This window comes from Talaromyces rugulosus, chromosome II (assembly GCF_013368755.1).
Source record: "Talaromyces rugulosus chromosome II, complete sequence".
Classification (NCBI taxonomy): Eukaryota; Fungi; Ascomycota; class Eurotiomycetes; order Eurotiales; family Trichocomaceae; genus Talaromyces; species Talaromyces rugulosus.
Genome location: NC_049562.1, coordinates 3365269 through 3384950, shown reverse-complemented (window position 1 = coordinate 3384950; position 19682 = coordinate 3365269). Strand labels below are relative to the sequence as shown.

At 47.4% G+C, this 19682-nt stretch overlaps 5 protein-coding genes across 5 annotated transcripts; 2 read left to right on the top strand and 3 right to left on the bottom strand.

Moving 5' to 3' along the window:
• Nucleotides 1-1086: 1086 nt before the first annotated feature.
• On the bottom strand, nucleotides 1087-2103 carry TRUGW13939_03630 (uncharacterized protein; the record flags this gene model as incomplete). Its single annotated transcript, XM_035486810.1, has 2 exons — nucleotides 1087-1852; nucleotides 1919-2103. 2 exons carry the CDS (start codon nucleotides 2101-2103, stop codon nucleotides 1087-1089), a joined length of 951 nt encoding a protein of 316 aa, XP_035342703.1.
• A 632-nt stretch (nucleotides 2104-2735) lies between these two features.
• Nucleotides 2736-7061, bottom strand: TRUGW13939_03629 (uncharacterized protein; the record flags this gene model as incomplete). The annotated part of the gene is made up of 3 exons (XM_035486809.1): nucleotides 2736-5318; nucleotides 5365-6008; nucleotides 6074-7061. 3 exons carry the CDS (start codon nucleotides 7059-7061, stop codon nucleotides 2736-2738), a joined length of 4215 nt encoding a protein of 1404 aa, XP_035342702.1.
• Nucleotides 7062-8015: 954 nt separating this feature from the next.
• On the top strand, nucleotides 8016-10639 carry TRUGW13939_03628 (uncharacterized protein; the record flags this gene model as incomplete). Its single annotated transcript, XM_035486808.1, has 5 exons — nucleotides 8016-8049; nucleotides 8127-8460; nucleotides 8511-8637; nucleotides 8683-8985; nucleotides 9050-10639. The coding sequence occupies 5 exons, from the start codon at nucleotides 8016-8018 to the stop codon at nucleotides 10637-10639; spliced, it is 2388 nt and encodes a 795-aa protein (XP_035342701.1).
• A 196-nt stretch (nucleotides 10640-10835) lies between these two features.
• Nucleotides 10836-12167, bottom strand: TRUGW13939_03627 (uncharacterized protein; the record flags this gene model as incomplete). The annotated part of the gene is made up of 2 exons (XM_035486807.1): nucleotides 10836-11951; nucleotides 12039-12167. The coding sequence occupies 2 exons, from the start codon at nucleotides 12165-12167 to the stop codon at nucleotides 10836-10838; spliced, it is 1245 nt and encodes a 414-aa protein (XP_035342700.1).
• Nucleotides 12168-12603: 436 nt separating this feature from the next.
• TRUGW13939_03626 (uncharacterized protein) lies at nucleotides 12604-19235 on the top strand (the record flags this gene model as incomplete). The annotated part of the gene is made up of 5 exons (XM_035486806.1): nucleotides 12604-12721; nucleotides 12778-14100; nucleotides 15041-16383; nucleotides 16437-18950; nucleotides 19005-19235. 5 exons carry the CDS (start codon nucleotides 12604-12606, stop codon nucleotides 19233-19235), a joined length of 5529 nt encoding a protein of 1842 aa, XP_035342699.1.
• Between the last annotated feature and the right edge of the window lie 447 nt (nucleotides 19236-19682).

Sequence of the window (19682 nt, the reverse complement as noted above, 5' to 3'; positions counted from 1 at the left end):
AAGCAACGAGGCACACGACGCTCAGGCGCTGTCTCTGCTATACCACGTACGTACTTGTATAAGATCGTCCCTTGAAAAAAATTTAAAAAACTTGAGCGATATTTGCGATGTCTGTGGGTCTATGCAAGTACATTCATAAGCAATTTACTAAACCCAAATAGTATATTATCAACGCTATGGCCCAGTAATTCGTAAACCTCAATACTAATAAAGCGGGTTAAAGTATAGCCTACAACTACTATACATACAGACATACGCGGCAAGGCGGGGCTCCAGTCGCTGTCTCACATATACATATCCAATGAAAATAAAAACCCTCATTTACCAACCTGGAACAAAAAAAAAAAAAAACTCACGACCTCTGCCGAAGATTTAGACTATACTTTAATTAACCGTTTCGCCGACTCTTTCTCGTCTCGGAAATGAGGGTCGGAAAGGCTGTCCGGAATTAGGCACGATTGGTTGGGCAGGGAAGACTCCGGGAATAATGATGATTCACCACTATGGACAAAACAATTGACTAGTTATAGTATATACTTCTTTTAGTAGTAGTCTGCCAGTCAACTCTGGTAGCAATAGTGGTAACAATAAATCGGGAAATAATCGGCTGGCTGGATACATGAGTACTACTGTTCATGACCGACCCGACCTCAAGAGTCGATGCCAGTTTTAGTTCGGGCTGCATGTGCAGCATTTAATTTCGCCGCGTATTATTATTAACATTGCTCGCTGCTCAGCTGGTCTAGGGCAGAGCCTCCATCCAGCCTTCACATGCTAAAACAATGCACGTAGTCGCTGCTCCAGATTCGGTCCGGATTGGACGGCTAATACGAGTATTGACCTATTGGGTTATAATAATGCTAATATAATATTGACTATATTAGTTTCCTTCTTTCGAGTCAGCTTGAGGAGAGGGAAAGTTTAAAATGTTTCGCTGTAAATTACATGTCTTGTCAGTATGGACTTGGCAGGACTTGTAGGTAAACCCTAACTCTGAAATCTGATAACGCCTATCGATAACAAACTGAAATAACGACATAACTGGAGCTCAAAAATCTGTACAACTACATGTAGACAAATATCGTATCACTTCTCAGCCCTGCGCTTCTTTTTCTCCTTTCGAGCCCTCCGTTCTTGGCTTGTCTCATCTCGCTGCTTGGATGCCTTTTTCTCGCTCTCGCCATCCTGTCGACCTCTAATGACAACCTCTTGTGAAGATGCGTGCTTGTCCTTTTTCTTCTTCTTTTTCTCGCCCTGGTCCTGATTGTCTGTTTTTCTTTTTTGCTCCTGCCGGGGCACTCGAAACGTAGATTCATTCTCATTATCTGCTTCCGACTCGGAGCTGGACCCGATTGTCTCAGCTCCTAAACCCCCACTGCCCACCGGGTGGAAACGCATCTTGAGATGCTTTGGCTGCGGCCGTGCCGGTTTTTCGGTGAGTGGCTGAACCGCATTGTAGTTTGGCAGGCGCACCAGCTCTTGCACAGTGTAGCTTTGTATATTCTGCACCTCCTTCTTGACGTAGCTACCTTTGTTTTCGTCGTATATCAATAGCGTCTGCAAATCTGCTGTTGTCTGTGGTCCATCTGCCGGAAGGCCATAGTCGACGCCCTTGTGGTTGAGAACGGGCTCGCCGAGTAGGGCCTTGTCGAGGGCAACTTCGCGAATCTGGGACAGCGGCAAAAAGGATGGGGCGGCAATGTGGAAGATTTGTTTTCCGTCGAGGTTGGACAGCGCGGATGATGATGATGATGATGATGATGATTTTGATCGGGATTTTGACTTCGCAGTTATGAATCCGGGCGGGGGTCTGAATGCTGCAGGTCGTTTCGTAGTTTTATTTTGACTTGACCTGGAAAAGAAGAAAAAAGGTTAGTTTTTTTTCGTTGTAATTTGAAAAAGGTGAATCAATGCATACTTGACATTCGTCTCTGCTTCAGCTTCAGACTCGCTGCTCTCCGAGTCTGAACTCGCCGTGTCTGCCTGACGCGAGTTGCTTTCTGATGAAGAATCTTCTGCAGCAGCATTAGGTTTTGTGTCGGAGACGTCCTCCATGGAGTCGTCGCTGTCGACAGCGACTTCTTCGCTCAGCTTTTTCCCCATTTTGTGAGCGAGATCGGTAGTTTTCAGTGTTTGTACTAGGAGTTTCGTAATCGCAAAGGTTTTCGGCTATTCTGGGACAATTACCCCATGTAACAGAGATAGAAAATAAGGCTCGACTTGCGATGGAGCGCTGCGATGACAGACTGCAGAAACATTGAACAGTTGAATTGGGTGCGGGCAACTTTTTTTGTTCCGCACGCACGGACCACCGGAGATCTCGCAGGGCAGCATTAAATTTCACGTTATATCGTATATCGCCAATTGAGAATATTCAAACAATTTTTTTCTAGTAGAGTAAACTTCATATTAGGTTTCCTATCATTGTATTTGTTTTTCAGGTTAGTAAACCATTTATTCGTTACATATATATCTATATATATGGTGGATATATCAACTTGAAATTTAGACTACTAACTACATGCACTAATTAACCTACATAAAATCGAAATATATAAGGACCTAGACCCTAATCTAGTTAATTCCTATGCACATTTTTTAGAAATTAGAGTAAAATTCCGCGTAATATAACGCCAAATTGTTCTAGGCGATGCACAAAGTATTTAGGCCATGAGAATGTAGTCTGTCCCTCTAAATGTCTCGTTATCATCGTAATGCTATCACATTTGAGATGATCAATATATCTTCGGGATAATACCTGTTCTAATCGCTGTTCCTTCGAGCATCCAATCTGCCCCAAATTTCACATCGCAGAGACTGAAATTCCACACACATGGACTCTTCATGATATATTCTCCGTCCAGAAACCGTTGCATTTCGGATTTGATAGTTTTTAAGTCAGAAGGGATTAAAGCAGCACGTCTAGAAGCACAATATTCTAGGAGCAATTCGAGGGAAGATTTCGTCCTCGGCGGCACTACAATTTTTTTTCGTAGCTCAGCAAGAACGATATCATAAGCTTGGGCCCACCATGCTGGCGTATGGCCCCATTTGTCTGTCAGTTCAGTGTTAGGTGTTCGCGACCGCAGCAAGGTTTTAATAATATCATCACCATCCTGAAAATCCCTGGCGGATGCGCTAATGCTACTTTTCATACTGCAGGGAAAATTCAGCGGACCAATGGCCCAAGATAGAGCAGTTCGTCCGTCGACATCTTGAGCATCAATATCCACACGATCATTTCGTAGAAGAGACTGGACTTGGTCAACACACTTCCTCATAACTCCCAATATCAGGGGGGTTCGCCCATATAGGTCTCTGCTGTTGACATCTACTGTATCCAGGCTGAGCAGAAATTCAGTGGCAGCAGGATCACCACGCATTGAAAGCATACAAGCCAAGGGGGACTTTAGGTCTTCATCTTTGGCGTTGAAGTCGACTCTTTCGGTGTTAAATAATGCTTCTATCGTGGCTTTTCTTTCTTCGTTCCAACTACCAGTCACAGCCCACGAGGCCGGGGTTCTTCCTGATCGATCACGTCTGTTAACTTCAATTTTCTCCATCTCAAGCAGAGTCTTCACAATATCAGCATGACCATTCTTAGTAGCATAGGACAGCGGGTCCCGTCCACTCGAGTCACAATGTTCGTAGTCGAATCCGTGGCTGATTAGACGATTCACCGAAAATTTATCCCTTGCCAGGGTTGCCCAATGAACAGCATTTTGGCCGTCTTCATCTTGACACTTCGGATCCAGTGACTCTTGCCGCAGCAAGATATCCAAAATGCGTCTGTCGACCACTTTCCAGTATGGCTCCGCCCTGCGATAGATGAAATTGTCATCGAACGTCCTGAAAGCTGCCCTGAGCAGTGGTCGGCTTTTACTGTCAGCTCTTCGCATTCCGGCTTCCACATTGACCTTTGCTTCAGTCACAAGAAACTCCACCAAATCAGGCTTGGAAGTATAGATTGACCAACATAGCGGAGTTCCTCTTCTATTATTGAGAAAATGGTTGAAATTAATGACATTTGTGTAAAGTCTCAATATGTCCACACGGCCACCATCAAAAGCAAAATTCAGCACAAGCTGCGTATTGTTGACTGTTGATCGAGACTTTCTTGTCTGCTGACCAAGTTCAGTAAAGAATTGGTTCATGCGAGCGATTAGCTCTGGTTCGATTTGGGGATTAAGATTGCAGGTTGCCCTATCAATCTGCATCCCCAGAAGAACTCGAACAGAAGCCATACTCCCTTTGCGAAACGCAGCGCCCATAGGGCAAAGATATTGGCCACACAAATCCCAAGAATGCGATCCAGCGAGCATTTCCAAGGGTATAAGATCATGGAGGTCGCTGCTGACCAGGATATAAAGAAGTGACCAGTCACCTTTGTGGTGACGTGTTGCGAACTTCTCAATAGCATTATGGATGCATTTGAAATCAGAAAGCCCTCTAGAGTATGCTTGTAGAAATTCTTCTTGGGAGACGCCACCTGCCTGGGCCAAGTTGCTGTGCCCAAGGACATTCCGGATAGCGTAGTCAAGGAAAGGAAAAGATTGTATAGTTTCGTCTGTTCTTAAGCGTCCAGGCAAATCTCCCATTTTTGCGATTTTCTGACCCAATGGGCCGTCACGGAATAGAGAGATATAACTAAAACAAACCTGTTTCAGACGGTTATGAGACTCTCCAATAAAGTTCGCCGGGTCAGTTTTCTCAGACTGAATTCTACTAAAGCCATTCCTCTGAAGTAAGAAATCTCGGACAGACTCATGGATGAAACGCACTCGATAAGGCTTGGCTTTCGTACTCCCTACTTTAGAACTTTCAGCAAGACCTTTGGTAACATGAAGTATCAGTCTGTCCATGGCTGTGGTTGAATGCAGAGCCCAATCAATATCCGCTTCAATTGTCCCTGTTGTCGCAAATAAGACTGCAAAATAAATCTCTTCTCTTCCAAGGCTTCGACGACAAAATAGGATGAGCTGAAGACTGAAAATGAGAGCATCCTTGTCTTTTTGATCGCGTGTCAGAATGTCAGTGAAAAGATCATCAAGTCCATCCGGTATTTCATCCAGCCTTTTCTGCAAGCCGCTGATTTTGCCTCTATCAAAAGCCTCATTTAATGAGCGAACAACAAGCACGACCCACAGGAACACGCCCGATGCTCTTTCGCAAATCTTGTCCCTGATCTTTTGAACAGGCTCAGATTGACCGCCCTTAAGCTCTGTTCTGACGTATCTTTCCAAATCTGCTTGGTGCTCTTGCTGATTTTCAATGATAAACTCAATTCCTTTGTTTGATGCTAGGATAATGTCGACTTGCTAAGCAGATCCTCAAATTCACTCGACATGAAACTGCAGATTTCACCAGCTCTCGGAAGAATGCAATCATGTCTTTGACTTCGTCCTGGTTGCATTCATCGACGGCGTCAATCAGAATCAGTATATGATGTCCTTGTAAAGACTTGATTGTCAGAGACAGTAGATTCCTCACATCTCTTTTCGTCCAGGAAATGCCGCCATCCTGAAGCTTAAGACCCTTTGCCAAGTTAAAAAATGGCTTTCTAGCATCTGATGAGATTTCCTTTGAGCACAAAAGCTGGTGTAATAGCGATCGGTACATCCCCATCACTGATCTTTCCAAGATGATGCCCTGGGCGTGAAAGAAGAAGGATAGAATCACGGTACCATGGAGCGTCTCCTTTGCCCTTAGTAGTAAGTACTTCATCATAGTCGACTTTCCTGCACCGGGCTTTCCTTTGATCCAGAAAAAGCCTCCGTGGCTTGCTAAAGGCTCTTCACTCATCCAATTCAGGTACTGCGGCTGTCCGACTATCCACTGACAAGTCTTCTTATGGGCTGTACTGATTTCTTCAAGGCGAAATTGAGCTTGTGGAAACGTCAATGAATCTAGATAAAAATCGTCGTCCATTTCTATTTCGCCAAAACCCGCTTCGCTTATGTCTGCAGCTGCTCTCTTTCTGGATGATAACGTCACTGCTCGATTATGATCTATTATCGATCTGGTAAGTAAGTAGGATTCTCGATTCAAACGGGATGTCAGTCCGTCTACATACTGTTGGAAGGTTCAGCTGGAGGTTTTGGCAAAGAAACCGGAATCTCATCCAGAATAGCGCGCGCACATGCTGCTGCACTTGCCGCCGCAAAGAACTGCCAATCCTTGTTTTTGTGACTATCCGAATAGTCACTCACACCCTTTACTACAATGCACGGCAGGTTATCCCAGACACCTGCACTCTCCATTTCGAACGCAATGATATCTTCATTTTTTGAAATTTGGTCACGGTGTTTGGCAGACTTCATGATGGTATCCCCGGATGCGACAAGGCCAAAGTGCACAGATGTTGTCTGACAATGTCGACTTAGTCCTCGACGGCGAGCGACAATGGTATTATCTTGGCAAGTACTTTCATCGCATTTGCAATTGACTGGGTTGTGTGGGTAGTCAGGGCTAAAAAGTTGATCCTTCTCGACGCCTGGGTATACGCTTGGGAACTTTCCCTGAACCTTCACCAGATAGGAGGCAAGTCGCTCTGTCAACTGCTCATAGACAAGATCTAACTTGTTCACAAAGGCAAGTATTCTCCGACTGGGCCTTCCCAGATTGGCGTGCACGGTGCTTTTACGAACAAATTCGCTATCATGACGGCGCCCCAGATCATGTTGGACTACGCCATTGCTGACAATCACATCTCCCAGAAAAATGTCTCGTCGAGGAGACATTGGGTCTGTCACATATGGTACACCACCACATATGCCCACTACCAAAGCCAGTTCTAGACATGGATAGCTTCTCTTTGCAGTGCTCGCCGCAAAGGAGGCATGGGCTTTACCCTCTCCAGGCAATACCACAAGTGCCACATGATATTTTCCAATGCTGCCAAGCACGTACGCGTTCTCGTCTTCATCTAACTTTCGGTATTCATCGAGGTTTTCATCGTATGTAGCGTCAAAGAGCGGCAATACGGCCCTAGCCTCAAGTTTTAGTGCACAAATAATACCTATCTTGAAGTCTTCACGCGACGAAGGGTTCGGTATAGGCATCTTGTGGCCCTGGGAAGATGTATGCCGACGAGATGGCCGCCTGCGAACAGCGCTCGCAAGGAGTTGAAAAGTTGGGGAGACTCTCAAGTTTCAGCCTCGCAGCTGCTGCAGCCCAATTGGGGGCGGTGCATGCATGCATGCAGAGTTGCTTTTTGCACTCAGCCACATCCTGCCTTGTCCTGTGGGTAGCTAAAAATTGTACGGAGGTTCCCCTCAAAATTAATGCAAGTAGATATAGTTTTAGCGGAGAAACTGAAGATTAATCTATTTTTTTTTGATATATTACTGTATTACACGAGAATGACTATGTGAATCAAAGTACTAGATTAGAATACTAAACTGGAATTTCTAGTAATCTAAAAATGAACTAAATTTATAGTTATTTATATCTAGAATTAATCTTGCTATCTTCTAAATAGATCTATATAATCTTTCTGTAAAACGACTAGAATCGCTCTCGAAGGTGTCAGAATGGACGGATATTCGGGACGACTTGGGGCCGAGGCAAGCAAAATAAAATTGTATATAAAATAAAAGATAATCAGCAGAGGCAGCTGCACGTCTCTTTTATGTATATGGTACATACATAAGCGATCAATTGATACCAGCTGATATGTGTATCTTGTATTCCAGTATTACATGTAAAGGCATTCAACTGTTGCGGTCCAACATATAATCTGTGCCATGCTGCATGTAGACATGTAATATACTATAACATGGCAGTCCTAGTACCAATTAAAAGTAGTCACCAGCATAGCAGAATCACTGTCAAGAATCTTCAAAGGCACGAGACAAATAAGCTTTAGCCATCGAGCAATATTAACAAAAACAAACCCATAATTATTCTGAGTAAGGCTGCTGAGATAAGCACCCGCACGGACCAGCGGCGATAACTGAAGCAATCGCGATTAAAAAAAAGTTTCCCGCGCTTCCTTGAATTCTGGAATTAAAGCAATGAAGAGAAAGGTCGAGAAGCAGCAGGCTACTGGTACGGTATCTGCCCTTGTTGTTTTTGTTGTTTGCAATTTAGTTGCGTGGTTGGACTGCTAACAAGCACTCGAGTAGCTCCTCGCTCGGCGGTCAGTGCTGTTGCCGCACGGCGAGCTCGACAGCAGCAGCAGCAACAACAACAACAACAACAACAACAACAAAATGCGTCTACGTCGACGGGTATAGACAAGGAACCGCCGGCCAAGAAAACACGGTCATCGAATACGCAAGAGGTATTACAGGCAAATTCATCGACACAATCCCAGGCAGAAACCACAACGCTGAAAGCCGGCGTCCAAGACCGGACCGCCAATTCGAGCAACGTCGATACTACCAGTGAAGCGCTTGACGAAGATGAAATTATAGAGGAAGGTGTTGGCATTGATGATGCCGGTCAAGACGGGGAGGAGTACGTGAACGAGACCGCATGTTGAGCTCAGCGTCACTAACGCCTTGTAGGTTTGAGACGCCGTCGCAACTGCCCGCCGATATAGAAAACTTTACACTGTCGAGACATCGGCTCTCCAAAAAGGATGTCGTGTATAGCGACGAGGACATGCTGTGCGTGCGCATCAAGGAAAAGACGGTACGAACACCATGAATCTTGTACGAACTAGACTGATAAATTTAGACTCTCGTCCTTATAGGCATCTACGACATATGGGTCAAGAGAGGCGTGGTCAGCATCATGGGCGCAAAACTACATCCCTCCCCTAACATCTACCGAGTATATGCCCCTTCGACACATTCGCTCCCCGTGATAAAATGCGTCAGCAGCGTCGAAGGATATGCGGAAATTGAGCTGCAATCGTGCGCAAGTAACTTGGATCGCCTCAAGGAGATCTCGCCTTTATACAATCGCATCTGGAATACTGGTGAAACACCCGGGGATAGGTCAACTTTCAAGGGATCGTGCAAGAGGTCATTTTCTATTGTGAGTTTTTTTCTTCTTTCTTTTTTCGTCGCCTACGTTTCCCAAACCTTTTCTAACAAGACAGCTTTATACATCATCTGACGACCCCCTGAAACGACCTCTTCGACCCCTTCACCTGGATAAAAAGTGGAGTTCGACTATAAAATCTCTTTCTCAGCGTGGCCACGGGTTGAAAGCCCTGATTTGTGGCCCAAAGGGAGCTGGGAAATCGACCTTTGGACGATATTTATTAAACCACCTTCTCAGCCCTGCACCCCAGACCGACAAAGGCCCTGGCTATCCGGATGGGGTTGCTTACCTAGACCTCGACCCCGGGCAACCAGAATTCGCCCCGATGGGGAATATATATCTCGCCCACCTGCGAGAACCATTCTTTGGCCCACCATTTTCGCATTCTTCATTAGAGAATTCTCGACATGGCACAATGATTCGATGCCATCATATCGGGGCCACATCTCCAAAAGAAGACTCTGATCACTACGCTCTAGCCACCATGAATCTCCTCGACCAGTACCGAGTGCTACTGGCAACGTTCCCACGATGCCCCCTGATTATAAATTTCCCAGGTTGGATTTTTGGCTTGGGTCTTGAAGTTGTGACCTGGTTGATCCGTTCCATGGGGCTTTCAGACGTCATTTATATGAGTGAAAAGGGCCCCGACGAGGTAGTCGAGCCTTTACGCTATGCTTCGTCAGAGGCCAATGTTACCTTGACCACGTTACCTTCCCAACCCGTTGATTTTGTCTCACGATCGAGCGCCCAGTTCCGCTCAATGCAGATGCAGTCATACTTTCATGCCGCGCAACCAAATGGGCTACAAAATCCCTTTTGGTCGAGTGCTCCCCTGGCGTACCACAAGCCTGTCTGTGTTTCTTATGCTGGTGAAAAGCAGGGAATACGTGGGATCATGGTGCTTGGTAATCGGCACGACCCTGCAGTTTTGAAGGACATAATAGACGGATCTGTCGTTTCTGTTGTGGCGATTGAAGACGCGAGTGCTATTGACACTTTGGAACATGTAGAAAAAGAGGGGAAAGCAATGGAGGAAGACGACTCAGTTGATATGCCAGATGCAAAGGACTCTCTCGAGAGTAAGCGACTAAAAGAAACATTGGACACCCATGTTGTCCGCTCTCAATCCACCTCTCTTCCATACCTCTTTTGCGGCGCAGGCAGCTGCACTCCTCTCAACCCCAAGGCATCGCGGTCCCTTGGTCTCGCCGTCGTCCGGGGCATCAATACTCGCACACATCACATCGAACTGGTCACGCCAATCCCAAGCACCCGAATCCGCGAAGCGCTCGACCTAGGCCACCACCTTGTATTAGTGCGCGGTATGCTCGACAGTCCCGACTGGGCAATCAGCGAAGAATTCCACGCGGCTCGCAACGCCGAACAGGATTTTACTTCGTCTCTTTCCCTTGCCAAAAAGCAGCAGCGCGGCGAAGAGAAGAAAGCAGGCTTAGAAGCGGATCAAGCTGAGCTGCTACAACGACTGCGTGGCCGTGTCAAGCGCGCCAGCCGAGCGCCTTGGATGAGTGTTCTTGAGGATACGGGGCCGCGACAGTCCCAGGAGAAATTTCAGCAGACAGAAGGGATTTGGAAGCTACGGAAAAAGGCATATATTGGTAGTGATAGTGAGCCTGAGTGGTGACCTCGATATAATCTCATATTCTAGAGATTCAAAGGCCAAGCATGGCTTAGTCGAGGATTTATTCAGGCCTATTTCTATGCAAGCTAGAAACAAATAGACACAGGTTAAATGTACGGGCTTGGACAAGTCCTTATCAACGGTCCTGCCGTCGATATCCAGAACAGTCCGTAAATTTTTTTCTAGAAGTAATATCTTATCACTTCGTTTCTTCCCATTGCACGCCCACCCACTCCTCTCTCCATCCGACCTGACTCCCCTCAGACGTGCCACAGTCGGCGGCGCACACGCTCAGAATGATCGTACCCCACTCCATACCAGCATCATCTTTACCGAGACCAATCCCTTCTCGACCATCCTCCAGCACTGCAATGGTATGCGGAACAAGCTGCAACTCAAAGACACGCTCACTGCCACACGAGTCACAGCGAGGGAACCTAGGACGTGTCTGCTGTTGGGAGGGTTGTGGGAAAAGCTTGGCGACAGCATCGGTGTCAGAGTAGAGAAGCGGCGTACCGCGGAATTCATATCGAAGCACTTGCTCTGGGTTGTGGCCTAGTCTGGTCGAGAAGCGGAGGAATGATTTGTCTACTGAAGACTCAAAGGTATTGGTATCCTTGCTATCGGACGCCCCTCCTCCCTTTGACGAATCTTCTGTTTCTATGTTTTCTATGGTAGTGTTGGCTGGTATGGTGGGTGATGATGGGCGCGAGAGAGTTTCATATTCAGCGTCGAGATGGTACTCCGTATAAGGGGTAAGGAAATCCGACTGCGCTGGCCATGGCAGAACGGGCCCAGCAGCAACTTTTGGCTCTGGTGCCGGGTCGGAGACTCGCAATTTTGAAGCAAATGTTTCGGATAAGCTGTTGACTGCTGGGTTTTGCGGTGGTTTCGCGGCGAGTGTTGAAGCCGAAGGCAGTGGTGCGAACGGGTTGTTTTGTGATTGAGACGAGGAGGAGGTCGAAAATGGATTCACGTTCGACGTCAGGACCGACGAGCCAGTACCAAATAAAGCAGAACCTAAATCTGGTTTCTCTGTTGTTGTCGTCTTGGAAGATTCGGTTTGCGAGTTGTTCGCTGGCGTTTGTTTTGAGGACTGGACTTTGAACCTCTTAATACCCCGCAGAGCCCTCACGCTGCCTGGTTTGCGATTGCAGGTCTTCTTCGGACAGCCAAAAATGTATAGACGTCTTTCTTCCTCGGGGAAATGTTCGGGGAGATCGCCGTTCAATTGGAGGAGCAGGAGCATCGGGTCATTGCAGACCTTGCATTTTGCCAGGTCGCCAGGAGGAGGGGTGCTCTCATCTAGCCATGTCTATATAGTACGATTGTGATGTTAGACCAGAAACCAATAGATAGATAGATAGATAGATAGATAGATAGATAGATAGATACAACGTACCGGCCACCCGCCAAGATGGCTGATTGTGTCGTCTGTTGGTTCTGTCGAGGCGTAGCCCAGTAATACTCCGGTCTCAGTGTAGTCCCCCGCATCCTCGAGGCCGGACGAGTCGCTGTCGTATGGATCCATGGCTGTAGCAAAAGAAAAAGTTTCCTCGCTTCAGATTATCGACTCGAATTCTGTAGCGATAAAGCCACACAGTTATACCAAGTCTGCGTCAATTGCGCCGGACTTTTTTTTTGTATTGATAAAAAAAAAAGTTGGACGCGGATCGTCAACGAGGGGAACGTTAGCTGGCCCCACTCCTTCAATAGGGCTTAGCCGGACTCAACCTCACCTTGTTATCTCCATCTTTAATCTCATTGATCAACCTCCTCTCTCAATAATAATTATAACGTTTTCGAGTTTCGTCAGTGTACAGTATTTCATAGCGGTATTGGTGGGTTTTTCTTTGTGGTGCTGATAATGCTCACACCTAATACGTCTTTCATGATATTTGAATCTTCTTTCATCTGAATCACCTTTCGCATAACGTTATCCTGATTATTTCGCCATACCATTCAAAATGCATCATCTCATGAACGCACTGCTTCTCATATGGACAGCCATCACTGTGGACGCATACAGCCAAATTCCACTGCAAACCAAAACAGAAACTGAGCCTCGTCAAGTCGCAATCATAGGTAAGCAACAGCTGATTCATGCTCATGACAGTTAATGGGTGCTCATAGGTTCCTAGGAGCTGGCGCTGCTGGAGCATCGACTGCCTATTATCTCCGCCAGTTTGCAGACGATTCAAACATTCCGTTGAACATCACAGTGTTTGAGCGCAGCCATTATGTCGGGGGCCGGTCAACGACAGTCAATGTCTTCAACGACCCCAAGTATCCAGTGGAGCTGGGCGCCTCAATATTCGTGTCAGTGAACTACAACCTCATGGAAGCCGCTAAGAAATTCGACCTTCAGATCTCTAGCGCATCTCAAGACCGCCCGGAGCAGAGCCTGGCAATGCTTGGCATATGGGACGGGGAGCGCTTTGTCTACACACAGAGCCATTCAATGACATGGTGGGATACGGCCAAGCTGCTATGGAAATATGGACTGGCGCCAATACGGACGCAGCGGCTGACAAAGCAGGTCGTTGGAAAGTTCTTGAACCTGTACAAATCACCATACTTTCCATTTTCCTCATTATCTTCTGCTGTGGTTGATCTCGAGCTGCATAAAGCGACAGCTGTTACGGGAGCACAGTTCCTCGAGGCAAATGGGATATCCGGCTCGTTTCCGCGTGAGATTATCCAGGCAAGTACTAGGGTCAACTATGGACAGAATATCGGCTTGATTCATGGTTTAGAAACCATGGTATGCATGGCCACAGACGGCGCCGTCGCAGTTGAGAACGGGAACTGGCGTATCTTTTCTGGCATGCTGGATGCTTCTAGAGCCAAGGTCGCCTTGAACACCACGGTAACGTCCATCAACCGCAACGAAGATGACACCTTGAGCATCTCGCATGAGGGAAAAGACGGCATCTCTTCGAACAGTGTTTTTGATGATGTCGTTATTGCGGCACCATACCAGACCAGTGGAATTGATGTATATCCATCCCTCGGGCAGACTCCCGACAAAATCCCATATGTGCGATTGTATGTGACACTATTTACATCGCATCATCAGGTTTCTGGAAAACATTTCAATCTATCAGACCAGAACGAAGTTCCAGAAATGATCTTGACCACACTTCCAGAGGATTTAGACTTGGATTCGCACGAAGAAGGTGTCGGGCCAACGGGGTTCTGGAGTATCAGCCTGCTACGAGTAGTCGACGCCCCGGCAGAAGACGCTGACCACCAACATCATTATGTTTACAAAATATTCTCCCCAAAGAGATTATCAGCGGAATTTGTGGCTTCCATACTAGGGCTCGACGTCCCTACAGCAGGTGAGAACGCGGCAATTGGCGACCTCCCTAGTCATGACATCTCTTGGTTCCACGAGAAAACCTGGGACTCTTACCCATATGAATATCCTCGCCAAACATTCGAAGAAGTCAAGTTGGAAAGTAACATATGGTACACTGGCGGTATCGAGAGTTTCATATCCACCATGGAAACTAGCTCTCTTATGGGCATGAATGTTGCTGGGCTTATGGCGAATGAATGGCACGAGCAGATAGGGCGGCAGATGAGCTGGGGCAGGTGGTTTGAGGAACGCAACGTGAATACTGAATTATGAGTTTTTTTTATATGATACTTCGAGGTTGATAGGAATATTAATTACGTATTATTTCGAATATGAGGCGAGACTAGCGACTTAGCGTATCGAAGTATACAGCCTGTAGCAAGGAACTATAACAGCACGCTGCAAATACGATTAGTTGTCGTAGAACCAGCTGTAGCACACAAATACAAGAAACTCCTAGAATTGTACAGCTCATAAAAAATAATAAAGATAATAAAATCCATAATTTGTTATCAGGCTGAGATAAGCATGGCGGCGGCATGTGATTGGCAAGGCTGACTGCTGCCCTGGACGTCATTGGCTCCCGCCCCCATGATGCGATTGTCTGTTGTCAGTTGACTTCTTCCTTGACACGACAACCTCGACTTGTCTTGCACCGGACTTCTTTGCTGTCACTGTACCTATCACCCCCAATTGGACATACGGTCGACCTGGACCATGGCTTGCCTCCATGTGACTGCAGCTCATGGCTGATCCGCTCATTGGGATCCCGGAATACTCAGTCCTTCAGAGCCTCTTTCTGTTCGAAGGGCAACTGCTGGTGGGTTTCACTGTTTTTCACCTTACATATTTTTACTCTGCCCTTGTTTTTTTTGTTTGATTACTTGTGGTGGTTTTAGATGCTGAGTTGAAGCTCCAGTGCTGACAAGACTCCACAAGGCAACCGTCGTCTTGCTATCATCTCCAACCTAGTTACCCGTTCTTGCTGCCATCAAACAGCATTCGCCGAAAACAATAATCGAACCTCTCTCCCACTCGAGTGTCATACAGCAGCATGGCGTCCCCAGAAGACGCCGCCGGAAAGGCCCGGTCGACGAACCGCAAGTTTTCGCTTTCCAAGTCGCTGCATCGTTTACCCTCACAAAGCGTGCCCGATCGACTCAAGAGCAACAATGGCGATGATGACCAGGAAGATGTGACAGCCCCGCCGAAAAGCATCGGCGGCCAGGACTTGCCCTACATGAACCGGTCGATTTTCTCTATGATTGCCGCCGCTGGGTCTAGGTCGGACTTTCACTCTCGGTTTGATGATTCGAGTGATAGCGATGGAGGCGAGGTCACAAAGACAGCCAGAGTCGACTCGTTGAGGAAGCAGGCTGCTAGATACAAACAGGCTCGGGGCGACCAAGGCACTTCCTTATCGCAGCCTATCCTGGAGGAGTCTGAGCAGCAAACACAGTCTCTAAGTGAAGAAGGAAATATACATAGAAAAGGCTCAACCAAAAGCCTACCTCGATCGACAGCTAGCATGGTTCGCCGGAAAGCCAGCAGCAAGGGAAAGAAGCCTTCTGATATTACGGACCCTAGCACAGACGAAAACGAAACCCCTCTTCCTCCCGCCCAACAAATAGAAAGCACAACACCCCGTTCGGCTCCAGTGCTGAGTCGTATGATTGAAGCTCAAACTCGGTTCGACACGTCGGCATTGTCTAGTGAAGAGCATGCGCACCTTGAGAAAGAAGAATGCGGTCAAAGCGGTGAACTCGAGAAATCGACAACTCTCCTGTCCATTAGACTCAAGGATATCTTTGGATTTGCGGGCCCTGAACGTGTTATTGCAGAGTATCCATGCTGGCTGATGCAAAGCATCGCACTCCAAGGATATATGTATGTCACCGAAAAACACATCTGCTTCTACGCCTATCTCCCTAAAAAGTCGAACACGGCTATCAAGTCTGGCTATCTCAGCAAACGCGGGCGTAACAATCCCAAGTACAACCGCTACTGGTTTTCCTTGAAAGGCGACGTGCTCTCATACTTTGCCGATCCCTCCAACCTATATTTCCCTGGCGGTCAGGTTGATCTACGTTATGGTATCAGCGCCTCGCTTTCGGAGAATCCAAAGGATAAAGAAGGCCGAGACTTTACGGTTACCACTGATCACCGGTCCTACAACTTTAGGGCAGACAGTGCTGCAAGCGCAAAGGAATGGGTAAAGGCGTTGCAGAAAGTGATTTTCCGCTCCCAGAATGAAGGCGGAAGGGTCAAGATCTCTCTCCCGTTAGAGAACGTTATAGACATAGAGCAGAGCCCTATGATGGATCTGGCAGAGACATTCAAAATCAGGGTGGTGGATATATACGAAACGTATGCAATAGACGAGGTATGCTCTCTTTTCCCCCCTCTCAGCTTGAAAATCTTTCTGACATCAAACAGCACTTCTTTTCGTTTTTTAATTACGGCCAAGATGCATTCGACGTACTGAAAGGCCTGATAAACGGCGCTGCCCAAGAAGCTCCAGAAAACCCCCTAGCGCTGAACGATATAACTGAAGGAGAACCCCGCCAGAGGTCGGACTCGGGAACCTCTGACTTTGTCAAATCGAGAGCAGGCAGTGAATCGCGTCGGAAGAGTGGGATCCCCGACGCGACCGCCCAAGAACAACATAACGACTCCGAATCATTCGTACAATCACTTGGCCATAGAACAGAGTCATCTCTCAGCTTGCAGTCGCATTCAGATACCGTTGTGACCGCTAGTCAGATTCTGAACCGGAGCGACGTCTTCCAGTCGCCTACAATTCATAGACTACACCAGGCCCCGTCTGCTCCCGGTGATGCATTAAGAAAAGAGAACAGAGGCAAGTTACCTGCACAACATGGTTTCGACGGGCCTGCCAGCAAACAAGGTCGGTATTTTGGGTTTAAAACAGGTGAATTGGAACAAAAAGGTGACAACGAAAGCGAAGTCTACAGCTCCTCGGCTCCCTCAATACACGAGATTGTAAAGGCAGGCGCTTATCCGCTCCAGCGGGCGGCTGGATTTGCTGAATATCTCCGAAGCCGATCTCGACAAATGAGTAGCCTTTTAGCCACCGAGTCCATGGGATACATTGAGAAGGTTTCGGGTATGTGGGCTGGAGCAGGGAAACACTATATCGATGGGGAAGACTTGACCACAGACCGATATATTGATGGTGAGGATGCGGAAACGAATGCCTCATACGGAGACCGATTTCGCGCTCATTTCGCGCTTCCACCCAGTGAAAAGCTTCAAGCGACATATTATGGTTATCTTCACCGCGTTCTACCTCTTTATGGAAAGATTTATATCGGCAACAGCAAATTTTGCTTCCGAAGCCTCCTTCCTGGAACCAGGACAAAAATGATACTGCCTATTAAAGATATTGAGAACGTGGAGAAAGAAAAGGGCTTTCGATTTGGTTATCAGGGCCTCGTCCTGATCATCCGTGGTCACGAGGAACTCTTTTTCGAATTCAATGCTGCGGATTCTCGTGATGATTGTGCCGTGACGCTGCATCACCGGCTCGAGTCAGTCCGATTCCTAGAACAATCCAGTATTCTACTTCAAAAAGATGTGGATGAGGCAGATGCTGCAAAAACAGAGCAGCAGTTATTGCAAGATGCAAGGAACGGCCCGTCACCTGAAAACTCGCTCGAAGTCCATCCAATCTTTGACGATCCACGGGCGTCGATTATCAATTTCAAACCCACAGAATCACTACGGATTACATGCCTGACCATCGGCTCTCGGGGTGATGTTCAGCCGTACATCGCTCTCTGCAAAGGCTTGCTCGAGGAAGGCCACAAGCCAAGGATTGCAACCCACGCCGAGTTTGAGCCATGGGTGCGCAAACATGGAATCGATTTCGCCCCAGTCGAGGGCGACCCAGCAGAATTGATGAGGATATGTGTCGAGAATGGCATGTTTACTTACTCGTTTCTCAGAGAGGCATCGCTCAAGTTTCGCGGGTGGATCGACGAGCTGTTGTCTTCAGCGTGGGTTGCTTGCCAAGGAAGTGATGTCCTCATTGAATCTCCCAGTGCCATGGCTGGAATACATATAGCGGAAGCGCTTCGAATTCCCTATTTCCGCGGATTCACGATGCCGTGGTCCCGTACACGGGCTTATCCCCATGCCTTTGCTGTTCCAGAGCACAAGATGGGCGGGGCGTATAATTACATTAGCTATGTCATGTTTGACAATGTCTTTTGGCGGGCTATTTCAGGGCAAGTGAACCGTTGGCGGAAGATCGAATTGGGACTTCGCAGCACCAATCTCGACAAAATGCAGCCAAACAAGGTCCCCTTCCTCTATAACTACTCGCCGTCTGTGGTTCCTCCGCCTCTAGACTACCCGGATTGGATTCGGGTTACGGGTTACTGGTTTCTGAACGAGGCCTCAGGCTGGACTCCGCCTACGGAGCTTACTCAATTTATCAGCCAGGCGCGGGCAGACGACAAAAAGATAGTCTACATCGGCTTTGGGTCGATTGTAGTTTCTGATCCAGGTGCACTGACGCGTACGGTGGTAGAGTCGGTACAAAAAGCCGATGTTCGCTGCATCTTATCCAAGGGCTGGTCTGACCGGCTCGGGGATCCCAAGAGTGCTCGTGTCGAAGTTCCTCTTCCACCTGAGATTCACCAGATCCAGTCGGCTCCGCATGACTGGCTATTCTCGCAAATCGATGCAGCGGTACATCATGGAGGCGCGGGCACTACTGGAGCCAGCCTTCGAGCTGGGGTGCCAACGATTGTCAAACCGTTTTTTGGCGATCAATTCTTCTTTGGGTCTCGTGTTGAGGATCTTGGTATTGGAATCTGCATGAAGAAGCTCAATGTCAGTGTATTCTCCAGGGCTCTCTGGGAAGCTACACATAGCGAACGGATGATTGTGAAGGCCAAGAGGCTTGGCGAGCAAATCCGAAAGGTATTTGCCCTTCCCTTTATCAATACAGTATGAGGTCTAACTCTTAATCAACAGGAAAATGGTGTTTCCAATGCTATTCAGGCAATGTATCGCGACCTTGAATACGCGACTACTCTCACCCGGCAACGTGCCGCGTTGTCTTCAACCCCATATACACCCACAGGCGGCGACGAGCAGCAAGGGCTCGACGGGGAAACCGAAGAAATCGATGAGGCCTGGACTTTTGTTGACGACGACACGGATTTTGAGCAATTTAAGAGAGGGCAAGACTTGCCCCAGCCTTAACCACGTCTTCTTTGTTTTTTTAAACGCTCTGCTACGAATGATGAATGACTGATATAGGCGTCTGGCCTGTTACTGCGTTTTACATGGGGATTGCTTATGATATATGAGTTACATATTAATATTTTGAACAGCGGTCCAATTTGCTCTTTCTCTTTCATTTCATGTTGATCCTGTGTTATTTACTGATTATTGATATGTACTGTGCTGCCCATGCTGTCTATCGCTTGACTACAATTTATATTATTCTCAATTGATACTTAGACCATTAATTATCAATTGGCTTAGCAAGTCGCTCCGATGTCGTCGGCCCTAGCAGAGCAAGCTTGCCTGCACTATTCCCGATGCAGAAAGCGCGGGGTCTTGGTCGGACAGCGGGGCTTTTTTTTTTTTTTTCTCTCTTCTGGTGTCTGTCTTTTCTTCTTGGTGTAGGCAGAATAGCATGGTTTC